This window comes from Mustela putorius, unplaced genomic scaffold (genome assembly GCF_011764305.1).
Source record: "Mustela putorius furo isolate JIRA1106 unplaced genomic scaffold, ASM1176430v1.1 tig00000698_pilon_pilon_pilon, whole genome shotgun sequence".
Taxonomy (NCBI): Eukaryota; Metazoa; Chordata; class Mammalia; order Carnivora; family Mustelidae; genus Mustela; species Mustela putorius.
Genome location: NW_025421449.1, coordinates 11563416 through 11582656, shown reverse-complemented (window position 1 = coordinate 11582656; position 19241 = coordinate 11563416). Strand labels below are relative to the sequence as shown.

The 19241-nt window shown below is 40.0% G+C and overlaps 2 protein-coding genes across 10 annotated transcripts in view; both read right to left on the bottom strand.

Moving 5' to 3' along the window:
• Window positions 1-19241, bottom strand: part of NRG3 (neuregulin 3) — a 1045529-nt gene that overhangs the window by 745882 nt on the left and 280406 nt on the right. The gene's annotated exons all lie outside the window — the stretch shown is intronic.
• Window positions 5474-6219, bottom strand: LOC101692099 (60S ribosomal protein L30-like). Its single transcript, XM_045083570.1, has one exon. It carries the CDS (start codon window positions 6162-6164, stop codon window positions 5817-5819), a length of 348 nt encoding a protein of 115 aa, XP_044939505.1. The 5' UTR covers window positions 6165-6219; the 3' UTR covers window positions 5474-5816.

Below are 19241 nucleotides of genomic sequence, written 5' to 3'. Positions count from 1 at the left end.
ATCAGTGTAGTCAGCTGAGTAAGAGCTCCTCAAGAGTAGAAGAGCAGGTGAAGAAAAGTTTAGAGTTATACTTAAACCTAACTGGCTGAAGAACATCAAAGTCATCCCAAAAGCATCGCTGTTTATTTGAGAGTCATGGGCCTGTTTATAAGTTCAAGTACTGACATTGTTTCATTTACTCTAGAAAAAATATGGTGACTTAGATAGAATTGGTATGTCCCCCACTTTACAGGCTAAAGAAACTAAGGCTTTAGTAGATACTGTGCATTTTTACCTAAGTCCGTTAACTCCTGAACAAAATTTTATCCACATATCTAACCTGCAGGGAAGAGCCTCCCCATCTCTAGTTCAGGGGTAAATCCAGATTAGGCTAACCACCAGCAGATCTTACTCTGCTTCAGCCAGTCAGAGCAGTGGCACTAGTCTTGCCCGTCACTGGCAGGGATGATAAGTGACCCAGTTATGACTCGTGTCATGTCAAGAAAATCCTGGGGGTGAGGATTTGTGGGAAGAAGTTTCTCAGTCTTTTGAAGGGTACAATGGAAAAGACATGTTCCTCCTCTGTCCATAGGCGTTGTTACATCTGTATATAATGCCTGGTCCTCGAGTGCCAACATGTGTGCATGAGGGGGAAAAGAGGAGAACCAAACCGAGACACTGAAGATAGCAGGACAGATGGTTGGAGAGAAAACCTACATCTGAGATGCTGCCAGTGAGCCACTGAATAGAGCAAATCTAGAGTTATTCTGCCTCTGATGTGCTGTTATTGAAGGCGTTTTCAGGAGCTTTTCATCTCCTTGGCAGATGAAAGTTCCCTCACCAGTCCAGAGGCACAGAGAAGTAGGATGTGTTCAAGGTCACAGAGGAAGTAGGAAAACTTGTCCATGAACAATGAAACCAATGATGTCTAACTTTCCATTGCTTTAATACTGGGACAAAATGAGTAAGTGATATCTGGATACAAATAGAAGTGAAAACCGTATCTTTTTATCTATATTTCTATAGAAATTTGGCTACATTAGAGGATCCAAAAAGAAACTAGAACCATTACTAACTTTGTATATGGGAAAACACTGTAAGATGGATCACCAAATGCTTTAAAAAAAAAAAAAAGAGCTTTAATTACTTATTTTAGTTAAAAACCTTAATAGTAAAAAAATATTTTAGTCTTTTGAGGATGCACCAAATTTGGATTTTTGTATTTCTCTACTTGAAAAACAATATATTTATTAATGATAATATGAAAGTAATAGTTAATATCATTCCATAGGTAAAGTATCAGCCCTTGTAGGATGTCTCAATGTGACCCTCTCAGCAACATCATGAAGCAGGTATTATACCTCCCCTTTATTAACAAGCTATTGGGCAAAGGGGTTTTGTCCAAGGAACCTAGCCTGCAATGGCCTGTACCCCAAAGTCTGTGCTCTGAACTGCATGTTGCAATGCTTCGCCATTTTGGAATATTCTATCTTAGTTAAATTTTTTTAAAAAACCCATTTAAACTTCAGAAAACAGACAAATTGTATAAGGTCAAAAGACTTTTCAGTGCCATTAACATTTTGAAATAATTTCTTATCTTCCCCTTGAACAAGGTCATTCAGAACTATTCTATTTATATAAAGTTTAGCCATTTTCAAAATTTGACATTTCATTATTCACTTGATTATTCTACTGCTTTTGGAAATCAAACATAATATCCTGAAATAGCTTTTTTTATTAATGAGGTTCAATCTTCAAAATAATTTCTGAAAATGTACATTCAGAAATGCCATCTAAGTAAAGGAGAGTCAGTGATAGAATGTGATCCTTTCATTAAACTTAAGCATATGCCAGAGTGAAAACATTGGCCCAGCCACCTTCACAATGGGCTTCCTCAGGGATCTGGTCAACCTTAGTACTGATGCTATCAAACATTTAAGAGAACTAGCAAGGAAAGAAACCTCCCTCTGGCCCACAGAAAACTCCAGCACTGGGGCACCAGGGTTGCTCAGTAGATCAAGCGGCCGACTCTTGATTTTGACTCGGGCCATGATCTCAGGGTCCTGGCATCTAGCCCTGAGTGGGGCTACGTGTGCTCCAGAGAGTCAGTTTTGGGGTTCTCCCTGCTCCCCACCCCATGCTCTGTCTCTAAAATAAATCTTCAAGATGAAATAAAGAAAGGAAAAGAAAAATCCAGCACCACAATTCCTGGTTTGAACAGGTTGGTAAAAGACTCCTGGGTTTTATCCTTCCTACTCTAAATCTGATTCCTATTTCCTCAAACAAATACTGAAAATTTTTATTTAGCAATAAAGTTTCAGGACATAGATGATTAACAGCAAAGCATGAATTTTGGAAGTATCTTTAAATGTGTTTCAAGAAATTTAAAATAACTGTGAAAAATTAATAACTACTATAAATAAAGTTTTCATATCCATGATATAAGTACCCAGAGGTGAGGATGCCTTAATGACACATAAGCTAATTAAAACTGTCTTGCCTCAAGAAGAGAGCAAATAAGAACCTTAGGAATGTTAAACCAACTTATTGTTCATTTCACCATCTCTAAAGATGGCCTTAGTAACATGCCAGTTCCCATGTGTTTTACAGTTCCATCACAGGCACACCAAGGAATTCTTAACACATGGAATCTAAAAAAACCCACATTCTAAATATTGTTTTACTTATAAATTTATATTTTTCATAGAGAAGTAAAATAAATCTATGAAAATAAACTCAATTCCAAAAAGCATCTACCAAAAGGTCTCCTCTACAGGATGAGGGTCTAGGCTGGGCTCTAATCTAGCGCCAACAAGATCTGGTAAAAAATTTATGATGGTCTGGAAAGAAGGGCAAACCAGGGTTTGGAAGAATGATGACTGTCTCCCTCACATGTCCTCGAAAATGGGATTGCCCGTGTAATAGCTGAGTCTGCCATGTGAAGGGAAGCATGAATGCTCAACCGGCCAGAAGTCCAGTGTTCCAAAGCCTTAGTCTCCTGCGAAAGGGACTTGAATGTCCAGAAAATCTATAATAGATGCAGATATATAATTTCTATGACCTGAATGTATGAGTCCATAAATGTTTGGGCCAACCTATTTGGGCCAACCAAAGGCCAACCCTTGGGGCCTAAGTATGGGCCAACCCTGTGATTCCTGATTAAATACCCCATTTAATAGTAGTAATACAATTGAAGGGGCTTAATGATGATCACAACCAGCTATCTGCTTATCACATGCCACCTGCCTTTCTACTGTGCTCTCACATTCCAGCTGCAATACACAACAGACACGTGTGCACACACCTTGGAGAACTGTTGGGTTCGGGTTAAAATTCTGAGGTGCTGGAGGAAGAGGATCTCACGGGGTCACATCCTAACTCTTCCTGTCAGTGGTCTGGACTGGAGGCACAACACCAGAGTGCTCATCACCCCCTCATTCCTGTGGGAAGGAGCTTTTCAGGAGAGTTCCAGCATTTATTAGGACTGCAGGAGTGGTTAACTCTCACTTAGGTAAGCAGAGCAGAGGGGTTTCTCTTCTGGTTCCCACAGGACGCCTCTACATTGGTAAGGATTTCCAGAAGTTTGCGGGGACAGGCAGGAAAGAGGAGTAAGATGTTGCCTATTTCCTAACACCCTTGTAAGTTATAATCTCTTTGGAGTCCTGCATGCTTCTGCTAAAGAAATTATCTTGTTCTTAAGCAATGAATTCTTGAGTCAGTCATTTGCTCAGGTGATTCCCAATAATATCATGCCCACACTGACACTTAGACATGACATGATGAGATTTCTGCTGTTCTCTGGTGACCGACAGCCGGAGAGATGCAGAAGAGTTGATACAGCAGAGCGGAAATGCTCCTTTTCAACTCAAAGACACGTGATGCCAGTCACAGGGTCATAATACAGAGCAATAAGTCATAAGAAACCCTTTGGGTTGGGTGACAAATCTGCACTTGACCTTATTTTATTCTTTATTAAAATCAAACAAATTATATGATGTAAAGGTGTGATAACGCAGTCTCTGAGCATTTTCTGGAATGATTTTGAAAGATCCTTGAGCCAACTCCCCATTTAGTAGCTGGTCAGCCAGCCCACTAGCCCCACAGGCTTCTGCTTCTGTATTAACTAATAATGCAAAAGACACATTCCAATAATAGTCTTCTTCAACGCAGGCGAGTGAAGGAACAAGTATATCATGCAGGGGGGTAAGAATAAAGGTTTATCTCTATATCTTCAGTCTGAAAGGCTGCAGAATGTGAGTGGCAATATAATGCATTTTATTTTGAAAAACCGGTTTCAATTTAGAATTCTTTTCACTGTTAACACACACTTCGTTCCCTCTGCGGAGATTAATTGGACTAGGCTGACCCGTGTGCAGGACAAGGTTTGAGGAGGGTGAGGCCGAAAGATAGGAAAGAGAAATGGTTAAGTCAAAGGTTGAGAAAGGCAAAGCTAATTACCTACCTCCTAAAAAAGTTGTTCCTTAAAACAACAACTGGACAGATGATTTAATATCCTAATCACTTGTAGAACTTCCTAACACAAGGCTGGGCACCTACTGCTCAGTTAGAGGTTACTTTTCTTTCCATTACTCTCTCTCAAAAAAGGGTCTGATGAGAGAGAGCTGAGCTAGTGGTTGTCCTGGACCAGGATCTCCCTGGGCTAGCCCCTTATTTTCATTTTTAACAAACTCTGTTTCCAACCTCTTAAATAGTTATTTACTGATCTCTCCCAAAGGGTCACAGGTAATAGGCTCAAGATGCTGCTGCCTTTTACTTATACTGTGTAAAGCACTCAAAGATGCCCTGTCAATTAATTAGCAGCTTAATTGGAATGAAATTATGTAATTAAGCATCTCATTTCAAATTAGCTATAAATGTTCGCTAGCTCACAGGAATGAGATTTTCAAGGGGCCTTCATCCAGACCTTGTTGGTTTTGACAGTAAGTCAATGTCTCCCTACCTTTTTCTAAGTCAGAAATGCAGGATTTTAATGAAGCCCAAAGATAAGTTCCATAAACCAGTCAGATATCAGTTTATTTACACTCTATAGGAGCTGGTAACATCCCAAAAGAACACGGTCTTCCTTGGGGCAAGTCTATTGACCAGGTCCCCAAAGAATTAATTTGCCTCCAGAATGGAATGACAAAATACACAGTATTATAAATTCGGTGTTTGTAAAGTATCACAAGGACTATGTTCTATTTTCTATATATTAAAAATCTATTCCTGTTATATATAAACAGGAACTTTAAACTGTTCTGTAATTAAAGACCAATGGCTTCTCTTTGCACCGCCCCCCGCAGTGTTTTAAAGCATTTCCCTATCATGATGAATATTGCTAGTCTTCCCCAATCACTCTCTGTGTCTCCCTCTAACCTCTTCCTGCATGACAGCCTCATCTGGCCAAGTCCTCGCCAGTGCCAAGAATGGAGCTGGAAGGATGTGGGCAACTTTGCCATCATTTTCCTAACAGCCAATTGCTTGCCCTCAACTTCTCTTTGCCCCTTGAAGAAAGCAGATGTTTTTCCAATGAGCCAGATCTGTGAGTGAGGAAAACCCTTTGGTGATTAACAGAACAATTAGAAGAAACCTGAGCCTTTACATAACCTTGTAGAGTATACAACTGTCTTCCTGGCCTGTTTTCCTCTCTTTAAACCTGAGTTTCTGAACCTTGCGACTATTGTAATTTGAGCTGAGTAATTCTTTGTGATGAGAGAGTCCTCCAGGCATTGGAGAAAGTTGTCTGATTTTTGTTTTTGTTTTTTTGTTTGTTTGTTTTGTTTTGTTTTGTTTAAACAAGCTGTGGCCAGTTTTATTAAAGAAAAATTCTGCGTGATTTACTTTTCAGCAGTCTGTTCTGGCATGCTTCTAATGATGTCAGAATCACCTGGATCAATGAGAGCCAGCCTGCATACTCTGTAGTATTTCCCACATGCTGTGCCCAATTCAATATTATTGCCACTGTAGTGATGGACACCAGTTTTGGCCAACATGGCGTAGTATTCTAGTTCAGATTTCCTCAAGGCCAGGCAGTTGTTGGCGAGGATGACCAGTTTCGCTTTACCACATCTGATCATTTTCAGAGTCTGCTTATACTCCAGCACGTATTTTCCACTTTTCATAATGAGCTGGAGCCTGGAGTTGATGAACTCCAGCGACTTTTTCGTCTTCTTTGCGGCCACCATCTTCCAGCCTTACGTGCGGGATGGCCCCAACCAAGAGCAGCCGCCAAAATGGCCGGGAGAGAGAAAGGCTGTTTTTGTTTTTTTTAAAGATTTTATTTATTTATTTGACAGACAGATCACAAGTAGGCAGAGAGGCAGGCAGAGAGAGAGATGGGGAAGCAGGATCCCTGCTGAACAGAGAGCCCATGCAGGGCTTGATCCCAGGACCCTGGGATCATGACCTGAGCCGAAGGCAGAGACTTAACCCACTGAGCCACCCAGGTGCTCCTGTTTTTGTTTTTTAAGAATGATCCACACCCCACATGGCACCCAATCTGAGTCTTGAACTCACTACCCTGAGATCAAGATCAGAGCTGAGATCAAGAGTCAGAAGCTTAAGCCCTTCAGATGCCACAGGGTGATTATTGTCTTCAAAGTACTTGTGTAGTAGGGATACCTGGGTGGCTCATTCGGTTAAGTGTCTGTTTTTGGCTCAGTTCTGATCCCGGGGGTCCTGGGATCAAGTCCCTCATTGGGCTCCTTGCTCATCAGGGAGTCTGCTTCCCACTCTGCCTGCCACTCCCCCTGCTTGTGTGTGCTCTCTCTCTTTGACAAATAAACAGATGAAATATTAAAAAAAGAGTACTTATGTCGTTGAGTCACAAATTGAACTAGCTACTTTTTTGAGGGACACTACTGTTACCTGATAGAATGGCTGATGGGGAGTAAAAGGCTTTCAAACTATGTTATTTGGTAGGAACCTTGTCAGCAAAGAATGAGATGAACCTGTAACTTCAGGGAAAACAGTTGAGAGTATGTTGATCGTCAACTGTTGCTACTGATAAAATTCAAGCAATCAAGCGAGAATTAGGATTTGGGAAAATTAAAATTCACCACCATGAGTTTGGCAGCATAAGTCATTTCCAATGTAGCTGGTAGCCAGATCAATAAAAAATTTTTCTGATACTGAATTGTCGTGAGCCAACATTTAAAAGATCTGCTTAACTCAATGAAACAATATTTTCCAAAAGACAAATGTAAGAGGTCATCAAATGATATACAGGTCAAAGACCCATTTGAAGTAGAGTATGGATCAGTGGGTTGTAGTGTCATTCAATACAATTTCAAATTTCACATTGCCTGTAATCTTTAAGAGCTACTACCTGATGAGTTAGGGTAGGGAATTTAAGAAATCTAAAATTGTCAAATTTGGCGACAAAAACAATCCTTCTTTTTCTAACGCATATTTGTATGAGATTACTTTTCCTCACATACTTCCACCACACCAACATAAGGTAAGGGATTGATTACAGATGTATATATATGAATGTAGCTGTCTTCTGCTAAAGCACCCAATAAAGAGATTTGCAAAAACTAAAGTAATGTCATAGCAGGTTATCAAGATGGTAGAATAGGAAGCCTTAGACTATCCTTCCTCCCACAGAGATACCAATTCAGAAATGTACACAGATCAATAACGTCCTTTGTGAGAAATCCAGAAAACAGTTAAGAAGCTCCTGTATCCCAGGTAGCATAAAACCAGGTGCAGTGAAGCCAACAGGAAAATGCATGGTACCATCTCACTACAGTCAGTACCTCTCTCTGGCATAGTATCACATGATTGGGAGCAAACTCCTTATTCCTGGACTCTCCCTGGAGGGAGAGAAAAGACTGGACTTTACTTGCAACATTCTGACTTTTCATGGAGTGAAGGCTGGAGAGCCTAAGAGACTGGCTTCTGTCTCACTAGTCTTACATCACAGTTGAGACCTGGTGTACTCTTCATGCCTGGAAGCCACTGAGAACCAAAAAGACGGGGCAGTGTGCTGCTGATTCAGACTAGTCATAGTCCACACGGAACAAGAGATTATGAGCTCTTGAAGTTAAGAAACCAGCAAATCCATCCAATTAGGAATCTACCTGCACAAGTCCACAAAAGATACATCCACAAGAAAGTCTTAAGAAGCCTTCCTGGAAACATCAACTGACAAGATTGAATCATGAAGAAATAGAAATCTGAACAGACCTATGACTAGATAGAATCTGAATAAATCATCAAGTATCTCCTCAGAAAGAAAAGCTCAAGACCAGATGGCTTCATTGGTGAATTATACCAAATATGTAAAGAGTTAACACCAATTCGTCTCAAACTTTTCCAGAAAACTGAGAGGCAGGAATATTTCCAAACATATTTTATGAGAGCAGCATTAACCTGATACCCAAGCCAGAAAAAATACTACCACAAAGGAAGCCGAAAAGCCAATATCCCTGATGAATACAGATGTAAAAATACTCAACAAAATTCTAGCTAACTGAATTCAACAGATATCAAAGGATTAGACATCATGGCCAAATGGGATTTATCCTTGTGATACTAGGATAACTCAACAGAATATCAATTGATGTGATACACCACATTACCAGAATGAAGGATAAAATCACATGGTCATCTCAATAGATACCAAAAAAAGCAACTGACAAAATTCAACATCCACTTACGATAAAAACACTTTAACTAGGGATAGAAGGAAACTACTTCAACACAATAAAGGTCATATATGACAAGCTCACAGCTGACACCATACTGAAAGCCCTTCCTTTGAAATCAAGAATAAGGCACAAATGTCCAACTCTTACCACTTCTACTCAACATACTACTGCAAGTTCCAGTCAGAGAAATTACCTGAGAAAAAGAAAGAAAAAGCATTCAAATAAGAAAGGAAGAAGAAAAATTATCTCTGTTCACCAAACAAGGGAATTTTATAGGCAGAAAACACTAAAGTTTCCTCACAAAAACTGTTAGAATTAATAAATGAATTCAGTAAAGTCACAGGATACATAATCAACTATAAAAATAAACTATTTCTATATACTGACAATGACCAATACTGAAAGGAAATTAGGAAAACATATCCATTTATAATAGCATAAAAAGGAATAAAATATTCAGGAATAAATGGAACCAAGAAAGCCAAAGACTTGTACAATGAAAACTACACATTGCTGAAAGAAATTAAAGAAGACACAAATGGAAAGACACCTTGTGTTCGCAAAATGGAAAGCTTAATATTGTTAAAATGTCCATACAATCTAAGCCATCTACAGATTCAAAGTAATCCCTAAAAAAAACTCAATGGCAATTTTTACAAAAACAGAAAAATATCATGTGGAAGCACAAAGGACTCTGAAGAAACAAAACAATCTTGAAGAAGAAAAATGAAAGTGAAGGCCTCATACTTCCTGATGATTTCAAGCTACAATAATCAAAACAATATGGTGCTGGCATAAAGACAGATGTACAGATCAATGGCACAGAATAGAGAACCTAGAAATAAATCCATGCATGTACAGTCAGCTAGTCTTCAACATGAGTGCCAAGAATACACACTGGGTATAAAAGAGCTTCTTCAAATAAATGGTGTTGGGAAAAGTAGATAGCCACATGCAAAAGAACAAAAATGGACCTCTATTTTACACTACTCACAAATATTAACTCAAAATGGATTGAATAATATCTAAACGTAACTGTAAAACTGTAGAAAATAGCATAGGGTAAAAGATTCATATACTGGTTTTGGCAATGATTTCTTGGACATGACACCAAAAGAATAGGCAATAAAGGCAAAAACAGACAAGTGAGACTACATCAAACTAAAAAGCTTCTGTACGGCAAAGGAAAGAATTAACAGAACGAAAAGGCAGCCTATTGAACGGGAAAAAATACTTCAAACCACACGTGATAAGGCATTAATATCCAACTATATAGGAATTCCTCCAATTCATTATAAGAAATACAAGTAAATCACTTTTTTTTTTTTTAAAGGGCGCAATGGTTTGGACAGACATTTATCCAAAGATTTACAAATGGCCAATGGATACGTGATAAAGCTGCTCAACATCACTAATCATCAAGTAAATGCAATTCAAAACCACACACGATTTCACTTCACACCTATTAGGGTGGCCTTTATCAAAAATAATTGCTGGTGGGAATGTAAAATGGTGCAGCCACCATGGAAGACAATATGGAGGTTTTTCAAAGAAAACTAAAAACAGAACTTCAAAATGATCCAACAATCCCACCTCAAGTATCTTTCCAAAAGAACTGAAAACAGTATCTTAAAAAGATATTTGCATTCCCATGTTCATGGCAGCATTATGCCCAACAGCAAAGGAATCTATATAACATGAAGGAGAGACCTTTTTTTTTTTTTTAAAGATTTTATTTATTTATTTGACAGACAGAGAGATCACAAGTAGGCAGAGAGGAGGCCAGAGAGAGAAAGGAGGAAGCAGACTCCCTGCTGAGCAGAGAACCCAATGCGGGGCTCCATCCCAAGACCCTGAGATCATGACCTGAGCCGAAGGCAGAGGCTTTAACCCACTGAGCCACCCAATTGCCCCAGGAGAGACCTTTTTTTATTTTTTTTTTTAAGATTTCATTTATTTATTTGACACAGAGAGAGAGATCACAAGAAGGCAGAGAGGCAGACAGATCCAGAGAGGGGGAGCAGTCTCCCTGCTGAGGAGAGAGCCTGATGCAGGCGGGGCTTGATCCCAGGACCCTGGGATCCTGACCTGAGCCAAAGACAGAGGCTTTAACCCACTGAGCCACCCAGGCGCCCCAGGGAGTCTATATAACTTAAATGTCCATTGCTAGATGAATGGATAAAGAAAATGCAATATACACACAGAATGGAATATGACTCAGTGACAGAAAAGGAAATCCTCTAATATGCCATAAGATAAGTGAAAATATTTAGAATATTCTGCTAAGTGAAATAAGCCAGTAACAGAAAGACAAATACTACTTAATTCTACTTATATGTAGTACTATGTACTAAATATGTACTAAAGTAGTCAAACCCATTGAGGTAGAAAGGATGGTGGTTGCCACAGGATGGGGTTGGGGAGAATGGGGGGCTGCTCTTCGGCAGACATACAATGTCATTTATGCAAGACGAAAAAATTCTAGAGGTCTGCTGTACACTATGGTTATCATAGTTTATAATACTGCACTATATACTTAAAAATTTCCCTGGAGGGTAGATTTCATGTGTTTTTTTTTTTTTTAACTATAATAAATATATATACAAAGCAATGTTACTTTTTCTCCTTTTTTTTGGTTTGGGAAATAATTTATTTTTCATTAAAAAGGAACATAAGGAATAGCATGGAGGACATTAGGAGAGGAAAGGGAAAAATGAAGGGGGAGACGAATCAGAGGGGAAGATGAACCATGAGAGACTGTGGACTCCAAGAACCACACTGAGGGTTTCAGGGGAGATGGCTAGATGGGTTAGTCCAGTGATGGGTACTAAGGAAGGCATGTTTTGCATGGACCACTGTGTGTTATATGCAAACAATGAATCATGGTACATTACATCAAAACCAAATGACGTACTGTATGGTGACTAACATAATAAAAAAATAATAAAAAATTGTTATTTATTTTAGCATGCAATGGTTTATTTTTGTTTTCAAAATCAATTATACATATTTAGAGAGACAGAGAGTGAGTTGGGAGGGAGGAATTGAAGAAGGAGAGAAAGAGCCCAACGTGGGGCTCAATCTCATGACCTTGAGATCATGACATGAGTCAAAATCATGAGTTGGACACTTAATGACGGAGCGACGCAGGTGCCCCTCAATGAAATATTTTTAAGTTTCCTCATTGTACTTTTTAATATTAAAAATATTGATAAGTATGGCTCACTGAAACAAAAGCTCATAAGGAAACTTCAATAACTTTTATGAATGTAAAGCATTCCTGACATCAAAAACTTTGAGATCCACTAACTTAGTTAGATTATACTCTTGATAACACACACAGTCCAAGCACTTTTATTTTAATCTTATCAGTTACACTTACTCATCATATAGACTTTTAAACTTGGGTGCTAATGGATTTATTTAACACTCAGTTTATATACAAAGAGGGTTTTTCATTTCTTTTAGGAAGAATTAAACTGTTGTATATAATGTGTCATTAGTAACCTTTTCTTATGTTTATGATTAATTTCCCCAGATACTTACAAACCCTTTGTAAAAAGGACCAATATATTATTCTTTTTAGTGTCTCCTTAGATTTAAACAAGTCTATGAGGCCTTGATAGTTTGTGAGAAAGCAAAAGAAAGAAAAAGGTAATATGTAACTAAAAATATAAAAGACAAAATTGAAAAATACCAGTGATACAAACACAGCAAACAGTATATGACTGCTGCTATATATACCAGACACTGAGCTATCTTATTTAATCCTCTCAACAGCCCAGTGAGGTACATAATATTATCATCATTGTGCAGGTAAGGAAAGGGAAGTCTATGTGGTAAGTCCCTTGTCCAAGCCAGCAAGCAGTAAGGCTGGGGTTTAGTGCTGTGCTCAAGCCAGGACTGCAACCAAGGCCACTGCGAATTCACAGCTGCATTTCTGCCTGTGTGTGGTTTAGAGGGGTGGAGTTTTGTGTTGTCAAATATATGCGGCTTCTAAGCTGTTGTCATTTGAGCCCAGATGAGCAAATCCAGGTCAGCGGCAGTGCCACTGCCAGTGAAACAAGTCAAGATGAACAGGAGTCACCGGGCTTGGGAAATTACCAGGGGCATCAGGGAATGCCATGTTGCTGCTCTCAGCTGGAGACAAAAATAAACAAACTTGTCCATAAAGTGCAAAAGGTGTCGTGGACTCCTTAGCACCCACCACCCAAAAAACACCACCAGAGAAGAAGATTGAGGACAAGATTGCAGAAGGATGAAGCTCAGGCAGCTCAATCTGAGTGTTTTCTTCTCTTGCACATGCTTTGTGTGAGGGGGGTGCCTGTGGGCCCAGGCACGAGTCCAAATAACTTGGGAGCATCAAGCAGACATTTCTGTCCCTCTCCTCTCTCCTGGTGGCAAATATAGCCACGGGACAGTTAGTGAGATCGCTGGGATTCTGAGAATTGATATGCCAGCCACTTCCACTCAATCTCAGTATAACAGAATGAGTAGCTGGGTAGGGATACATATTCTTTCTTCAAATTCAGGTAGAAAGGGGAGTGGTCCCCTAATGATGTATGAAAGCCAGAAGTTTTTTAAAGAGAATGCTTGATATTATACTGCATCTCCCAAAGTGTGTTCTGCGTGCATGGATTCTGAGGCTGAGCAGATTTGAAAAGGGCTATGAGGTAGAGTCAAAGTTGGAGAACCACATCAGTGTATTAAAAGCTTTGGGAGCTATTGCAGGGAAAACAGTAGTTTATATTGGGTTAAATTCACAGTTTCTCATGTTGAATGCAGAAAGGTTGTATTACGGACCTATTCTGGACCAGTGGGATGAAAGAGTATGAGAGGCTCTGGGCTAAAAACAAGTAAACAGACCTAACCTGCACAAATCCTTGATTTCTCTGTAACTCAGACTTCTTACTGGGAAAATGGGCATAATAACAATTATATGAGAGACTTGCTGGAAGAATTAAATGCATACACACATATACATACACACACACACATATACCTATATATAGCATTTATATGAAGTGGGCAGTAAGTGGTAGTCCTCCACGCAGACATGTGTACTGTCTGCGCTGCAGTGTTTTCCTTGCACAGCAGTTACAGAAGTAATCATCCGAGTAACAGAACAACTGTCTTCATTAAGTACTTGACATTGTAGTGGGGAGAACAGTATCTGTTCTTGGAGTAGTCACAGCCCAATTAAGGAAAAAGACACGAGAACAGCTAACCATGTGATGAGTGCCCTCCTCAATTTGTACAAAGTTTTATGGAAATGTTTAATTTTCCCCGAGAAAGTCATGGAAACTGTCAGAATGGAGTCTTGAAGGATCTAGGGGTAGTTTCCCAGGCAGAACAGCAAAATAAAGCATTTAAGCAAAGAGAAATCGCTCAATGATGCCCACAGAGGTGATGTATTCCGCCTGTAGAAGAATGTGGAGTCATCTGGATGGAAACAGACAAGAAGAGGTGGCTCCGCTGGGAGAACTGGTCAAGGCAATGCTGTAAGGTGCTGCCTCGTGGAGGAGTTTGGACTTGAACGTAGGGCGCTCTTGAGACGTTACAGATGTTTTCATAGAAATAACAAGATCAGATTTGTGTTTCAAAACGATGTTTCTGGTACCAGTAGGGAAGGCTGATCTCAGGGAACAAAACCAAAAGCAAGAGATTAGCTAGAAGCCAATCATCTCCCCTTGCCTGTCCTCAAGTTGGTGAGGGCATGGACCAGAGCAGTATTCAAAGGCAGAGTGCAGCAGCACTAATGAACAGCTAGGGTACAAAAAGGTATTTCTTCAGGTTCTAGAGTTGAGGAAGGGAAAGGTAGAGAGAGGGGAAGGTATAAAGTGCTGACTGACATACTGACATGGATAATTGAATGCATGGCAGGATAGCTGCCCAGGATCAGAAGAAAATGAAGGGTGAATAGGTTTAAAGAAAGATAATGGGGAGAAACTGTCCAATTGAGAGTTTGTAAATTGAAATTAACAATCCATTGGGCTTACAATGTTTTCAGAAATTATAAAATTAGAAGTACAGGTCTGGAGGAGGGCTGGAGTTTGGAATTCTACTTGGATTAAAGATGGAAGCATTGGGAGTGATCAGTTGAGGTGGCCCCGATGCAGAATGAGGGTGCAGAATGCTCCAAAGCACACCAGGATGAGCCAGAGGTTGGGAAATGTAAGGCAAAGATAGGAATAAAGCAGAGTTTCTGCCTTCAGAAGGATTAGAATTCAGCTGGGGAGGCACAGTTGATGTGTTGTAAAGAAATGAAAGAAAAGCCAAATGTGCTAAACTTTGTGTTACTTAGTGTAGTTACAAGAATATATAGAATGCAAATTAAATCTTCAAATGGAATCGAATGAGACCTCAAAGGGTAGATGAGATTTTTAAACTAAAGGGAAATAGAAGAGTGGAATTTCATTGTCAAGGGCAAGAGACCAGCCAGATATTCAAATAAATGTTATAAAGGAGGCCAGAATGAGGAAAGATTGGGGTGATGATGGGTTAAGGTGATGGGAAAAACCCCTGTATATAAAGAGGAAACAGAGTAGAGTTAGATGGCTGGGAAAAGAGAGAAGAGTGAACTTACTCAAGACTGAAAAGAACAACTTGGAAATTGATAGGCTTGTAATAATGTGGCTATGGATACTAAAACACAACATATAGGAGGAGTTCAGTAAATTTTAGGTTTTTCTATGGTTTTAGAAGCAGTTCTTATATTCAGTCATCATGTAACCACCACATGTGGTCATTTTGAAAGACTTGGAAGGGGCATGATGGGGAGCTACCCCAAGGTACTAATGTATTCTGTCCCTCTAGATACCTAAATGTTGATCTTCATTTGACTGTCCGCCTTGGTCTCCGGGGCTCTGTGTGCTTTTTTGTATGTGTGTGTGTCGGCACACATGTATATCTGTGTCTCCATGTGTTTATGTCAGTGTCTTGAGGTGTTTCAGTGTCTGTATGAATGAGCCTTCATCATGATTTCCTGTCACTGCAAATGTCTCTCCTGGCCACGTCATTGTACCATTTGGTCAGCATCTCCCGATCCGTGTGAACATGACTTTGCTATGTGACTGTGTTCACATGCTTGAATAGGTGTCTGCCTATGTGACAACTATGTTTTTTGTGCCCATGTATTCAAGTCTGGGTTATCTGTGTGAGTGTGTACATGCATTTGTGTATGTGTGTTTGTGTACGTGTGAGTAATTTTTAAAGCTTTACCCCAGCAAAGCAGCCAGTGCCTTCCACAGCTAATGGAAAACTGTCAAACGGTGCTGAGTGACAAATGGGAAAAGCCCTCCCTGTATCAGGCTACCCTGGCCTTTTTACTTTTAATACAAAATTGATCTTATCTTTTACAGCCTATTTCACTACATATCAATGTGCAGATGCAAATATTTCCATGCCACTAACATAAAGCCTATATCAACCTGAAGTGATCTTTTGTGTAAACTGAATCTAAAATTATTTTCTTTGCTTTGTAATGGTGGTGAAAACCAAGCAAAGAATTTCTTGAGCCATAAAATTTAATTTAACTCAAAAATCACCCCAGCTTATGGATTTTCCTGCACAGAGACTTTGATATTAGGGGCCTGTGGTGAAGACTCCCTGTTGATTTTGTAAATTCTAGAAGCACTAGAGAGAGATGTAATTTCAGAATTTTTTTTTTTTTACCCAAGTATTAGTAAAATAACTGCAGTGAATCCCTGTTGTTGGAGCTGGTGTAAAAGAAAGAAGGTGGGGAGCACCTGTGCCAAGCCCAGTGCTAGAATAGTTCACTGCATCAGGAGTCCAGTGACGAGGCACAGCAGACACTGCCTCTGAATCTTACAGGGAGCTAGAATTAAGAAGCTATAACACTTGAATAGTGGCCTGAACCCAGGCAGGGGCAGGGATGCAAGCAGTCTGATGGGTTCTGTGGCAAACTGTATCTTCAGACAGCATCAGGATGAATCTCTCCGAATCGTCACAACTGCCCCAGGATCAGCATGTGGGACCTTGGAGTCTCAGGGCTGAGATGCAAACTCCAACTTCTAGATCACATTCTCCAGTTGATGAAGTTCCTTCCCAAAGCACATGTGTTATAAGAGTTTCCTAAAACTATTTCCTGTTTGGGGTTCACCGTCCATGTTAAGCACAAACCAAACCCAACCTGGCCTAGGTATAAAAATGAAAGTCAAAGTAGCTCTAAAACCCATCAGGAATGTTCCACATACTGAAAGCCTTTTTGGTCAACAAGGTTGGCCCCATGAGTGGAATGGGATTTTAAGCTCTCTTTGTTATGGTGTTTTCCAACTTCACACTAACACTCTGTCTATTAATTAAAAAAAAAAAAAAAAAAAAAAAGAGAGAGAGAGAGAGAAGTCAGCACAGAATCTGTAAGTCCATTCATTAACTACCATTCAGATGGAGTGCAGCACAGAACAATATTCTCAGATTTCACTTCCTCACACAGAAACCCCATGCCAGGTGCTCAGAGCACCCTCGGTGCTTCCATCCCTGCCTGTGAGAGGGAGTAGCTCAACCCCAGACACTGGGAAGATGTGTCCCAGAGGATGTCTTTCCCATTGATTTCATGGACATGAATCCTGACAGTTCAGCTGTGAACACTGCTGAGTGCTAAAAGTCTTATTTCTCAGCACGCCTTGCAACCGGATATGGCTACTGAGTTTTTCTAAGACAGAGGAGGAAATTTTATTCTTCTTGGGGTTCTCCTAAAAGAAAAGAGTGTCCTGTTTTCCTTCTACTTCCTTCATCACTCCTCCTGCTGCAGGGAACACAGAGCTAGGGCGGGAAGCCCCCTTGAATCATGGAGCAATGTTGTTGTTGTAAGCAAGGAGGACAGATAAATGAGAGGGAAAGTTTCTCTGCGCTTGGAACCGCAGAACATTTGCAAGCTTGTTCTGAAATGCCTACTTCTGAACTGCTCTTACATGGGAGCAATCTGTATTTCTGTACTTTATAAGCAACTATATTTTGAATTCTAGGACCTGCAGCTGAGCTTAATCTCTATTGAGAAAGCAAATACCTCGCTCCTCCTCTCAGAGGTTGCCAGAGAACTGTTTCCCCTTCCATTAAATCCCGATTCGGGACCCAGATGTCTTTCTAAAGAGCACTTATCAGAAAACAACTAAGCCAAGAGATCCATGTCAGATTTTCTTTGATGCTGGCAGGGTGGAAGCAGTCCTTTGTGTCGAAAAAGATGTGGCCTGTTGGGGCGCCTGGGAGGCTCATTTGGTTAGGTGTCTGACTCTTTGAATTCTGGCTCAGGTCATGATCTCAGGCTCATGAGATCAAGCCCCGTGACTGGCTCTGTGCTCAGCAGGAAGTCTGCTTGAGACTCTTTCTCTCCTGCTCCCCTTGCCCTGCCCCCATGCATTCTCTCTCATTCTCTTTCTCTTTAAAATACATAAAATCTTTTTTTTTAAGATTTTATTTGTTTATTTGTCAAAGAGAGAGGAAGCACAAGAAGGGGTAGTGGCAGGCAGAGAGAGAAGTAGGCTCTCTGCCAAGCAAGGAGTCTGGTGGGGGACTCAATCCCAGGATCCTGAGATTATGATCTGAGCCAAAGGCAGACACTGAACCAACTGAGCCACCCAGGCATCCCTAAAATAAATAAAATCTTAAAAAATAACAAAAATGGAAAAAATATGGCATATTGGTGAAAGTAAGGTAGAGCTATGGGGACAACAGAAGAAAAAGCTGAATAGCAAGAGATATTACTTCAACTTTCAGAATATCAGAGGGTTAGGCAATTAGGGGGAGAAAGAATGTCTGATTACTTGATGTCTCTCTAATCTCTGCATTATTTTCCCTCACCCAAATAATGAAACTTTTATTTTTTTAATGCTTGATACTGAATACATTGATTGAATTGCACCAAGAAACCAGATCGTAATAAAAAGAAAATCAGACAGGGTGGGGTGAAAAAAGAGAAACCGAACAAAATAGAAAACAATGACAGTAATAAAACCAGAGATATCTATAATCAAAGTTACTATCAATGTTTTCAAATCCTTCACTTAAAGACAAGTGATCTCAGACTGTTGAGTTGAATACACATAAAATCACACATTAAATCAAAGCAAAACAGAAATATTAAAATTAAAGAGATGAATTTATGGATGACATTAAGTTGAACTATAAACATGACTTCTCCCATGTTCTGATGGGAGTATCCACTGAGGTTGAGAAAAATAAGAAAAAAAAAAAAAAACTCACAACACTTAAAAAAATGAAGATTAGAAATCTATGAAAACCTTGGAAAAGTCACCTCTATTTGGAAGGCTGGTAATTAACAAGTACTCCTTACATGTGTGCCTAGGTGGCTCACACAGTTAAGTGTCCGTCTTTGGCTCACGTCTTAATTCCACGGTCCTGGGATGGAGCCCTGCATCAGACTCCCTGCTTGGCAGGGAGTCTGCTTCTCCTTCTCCTCCTGCCCCTCCCCCAGCTCATGTAAGCTCTCTCTCTCACTCTCTCTCTCACTCTCTCTTTAATAAATAAATAAAATCTTTAAGAAAAAAATGCTTTTTGGGTGCCTAGGTGGCTCAGTTGGTTAGGCGACTGCCTTCAGCTCAGGTCATGGTCCTTGAGTCCCAGGATTGA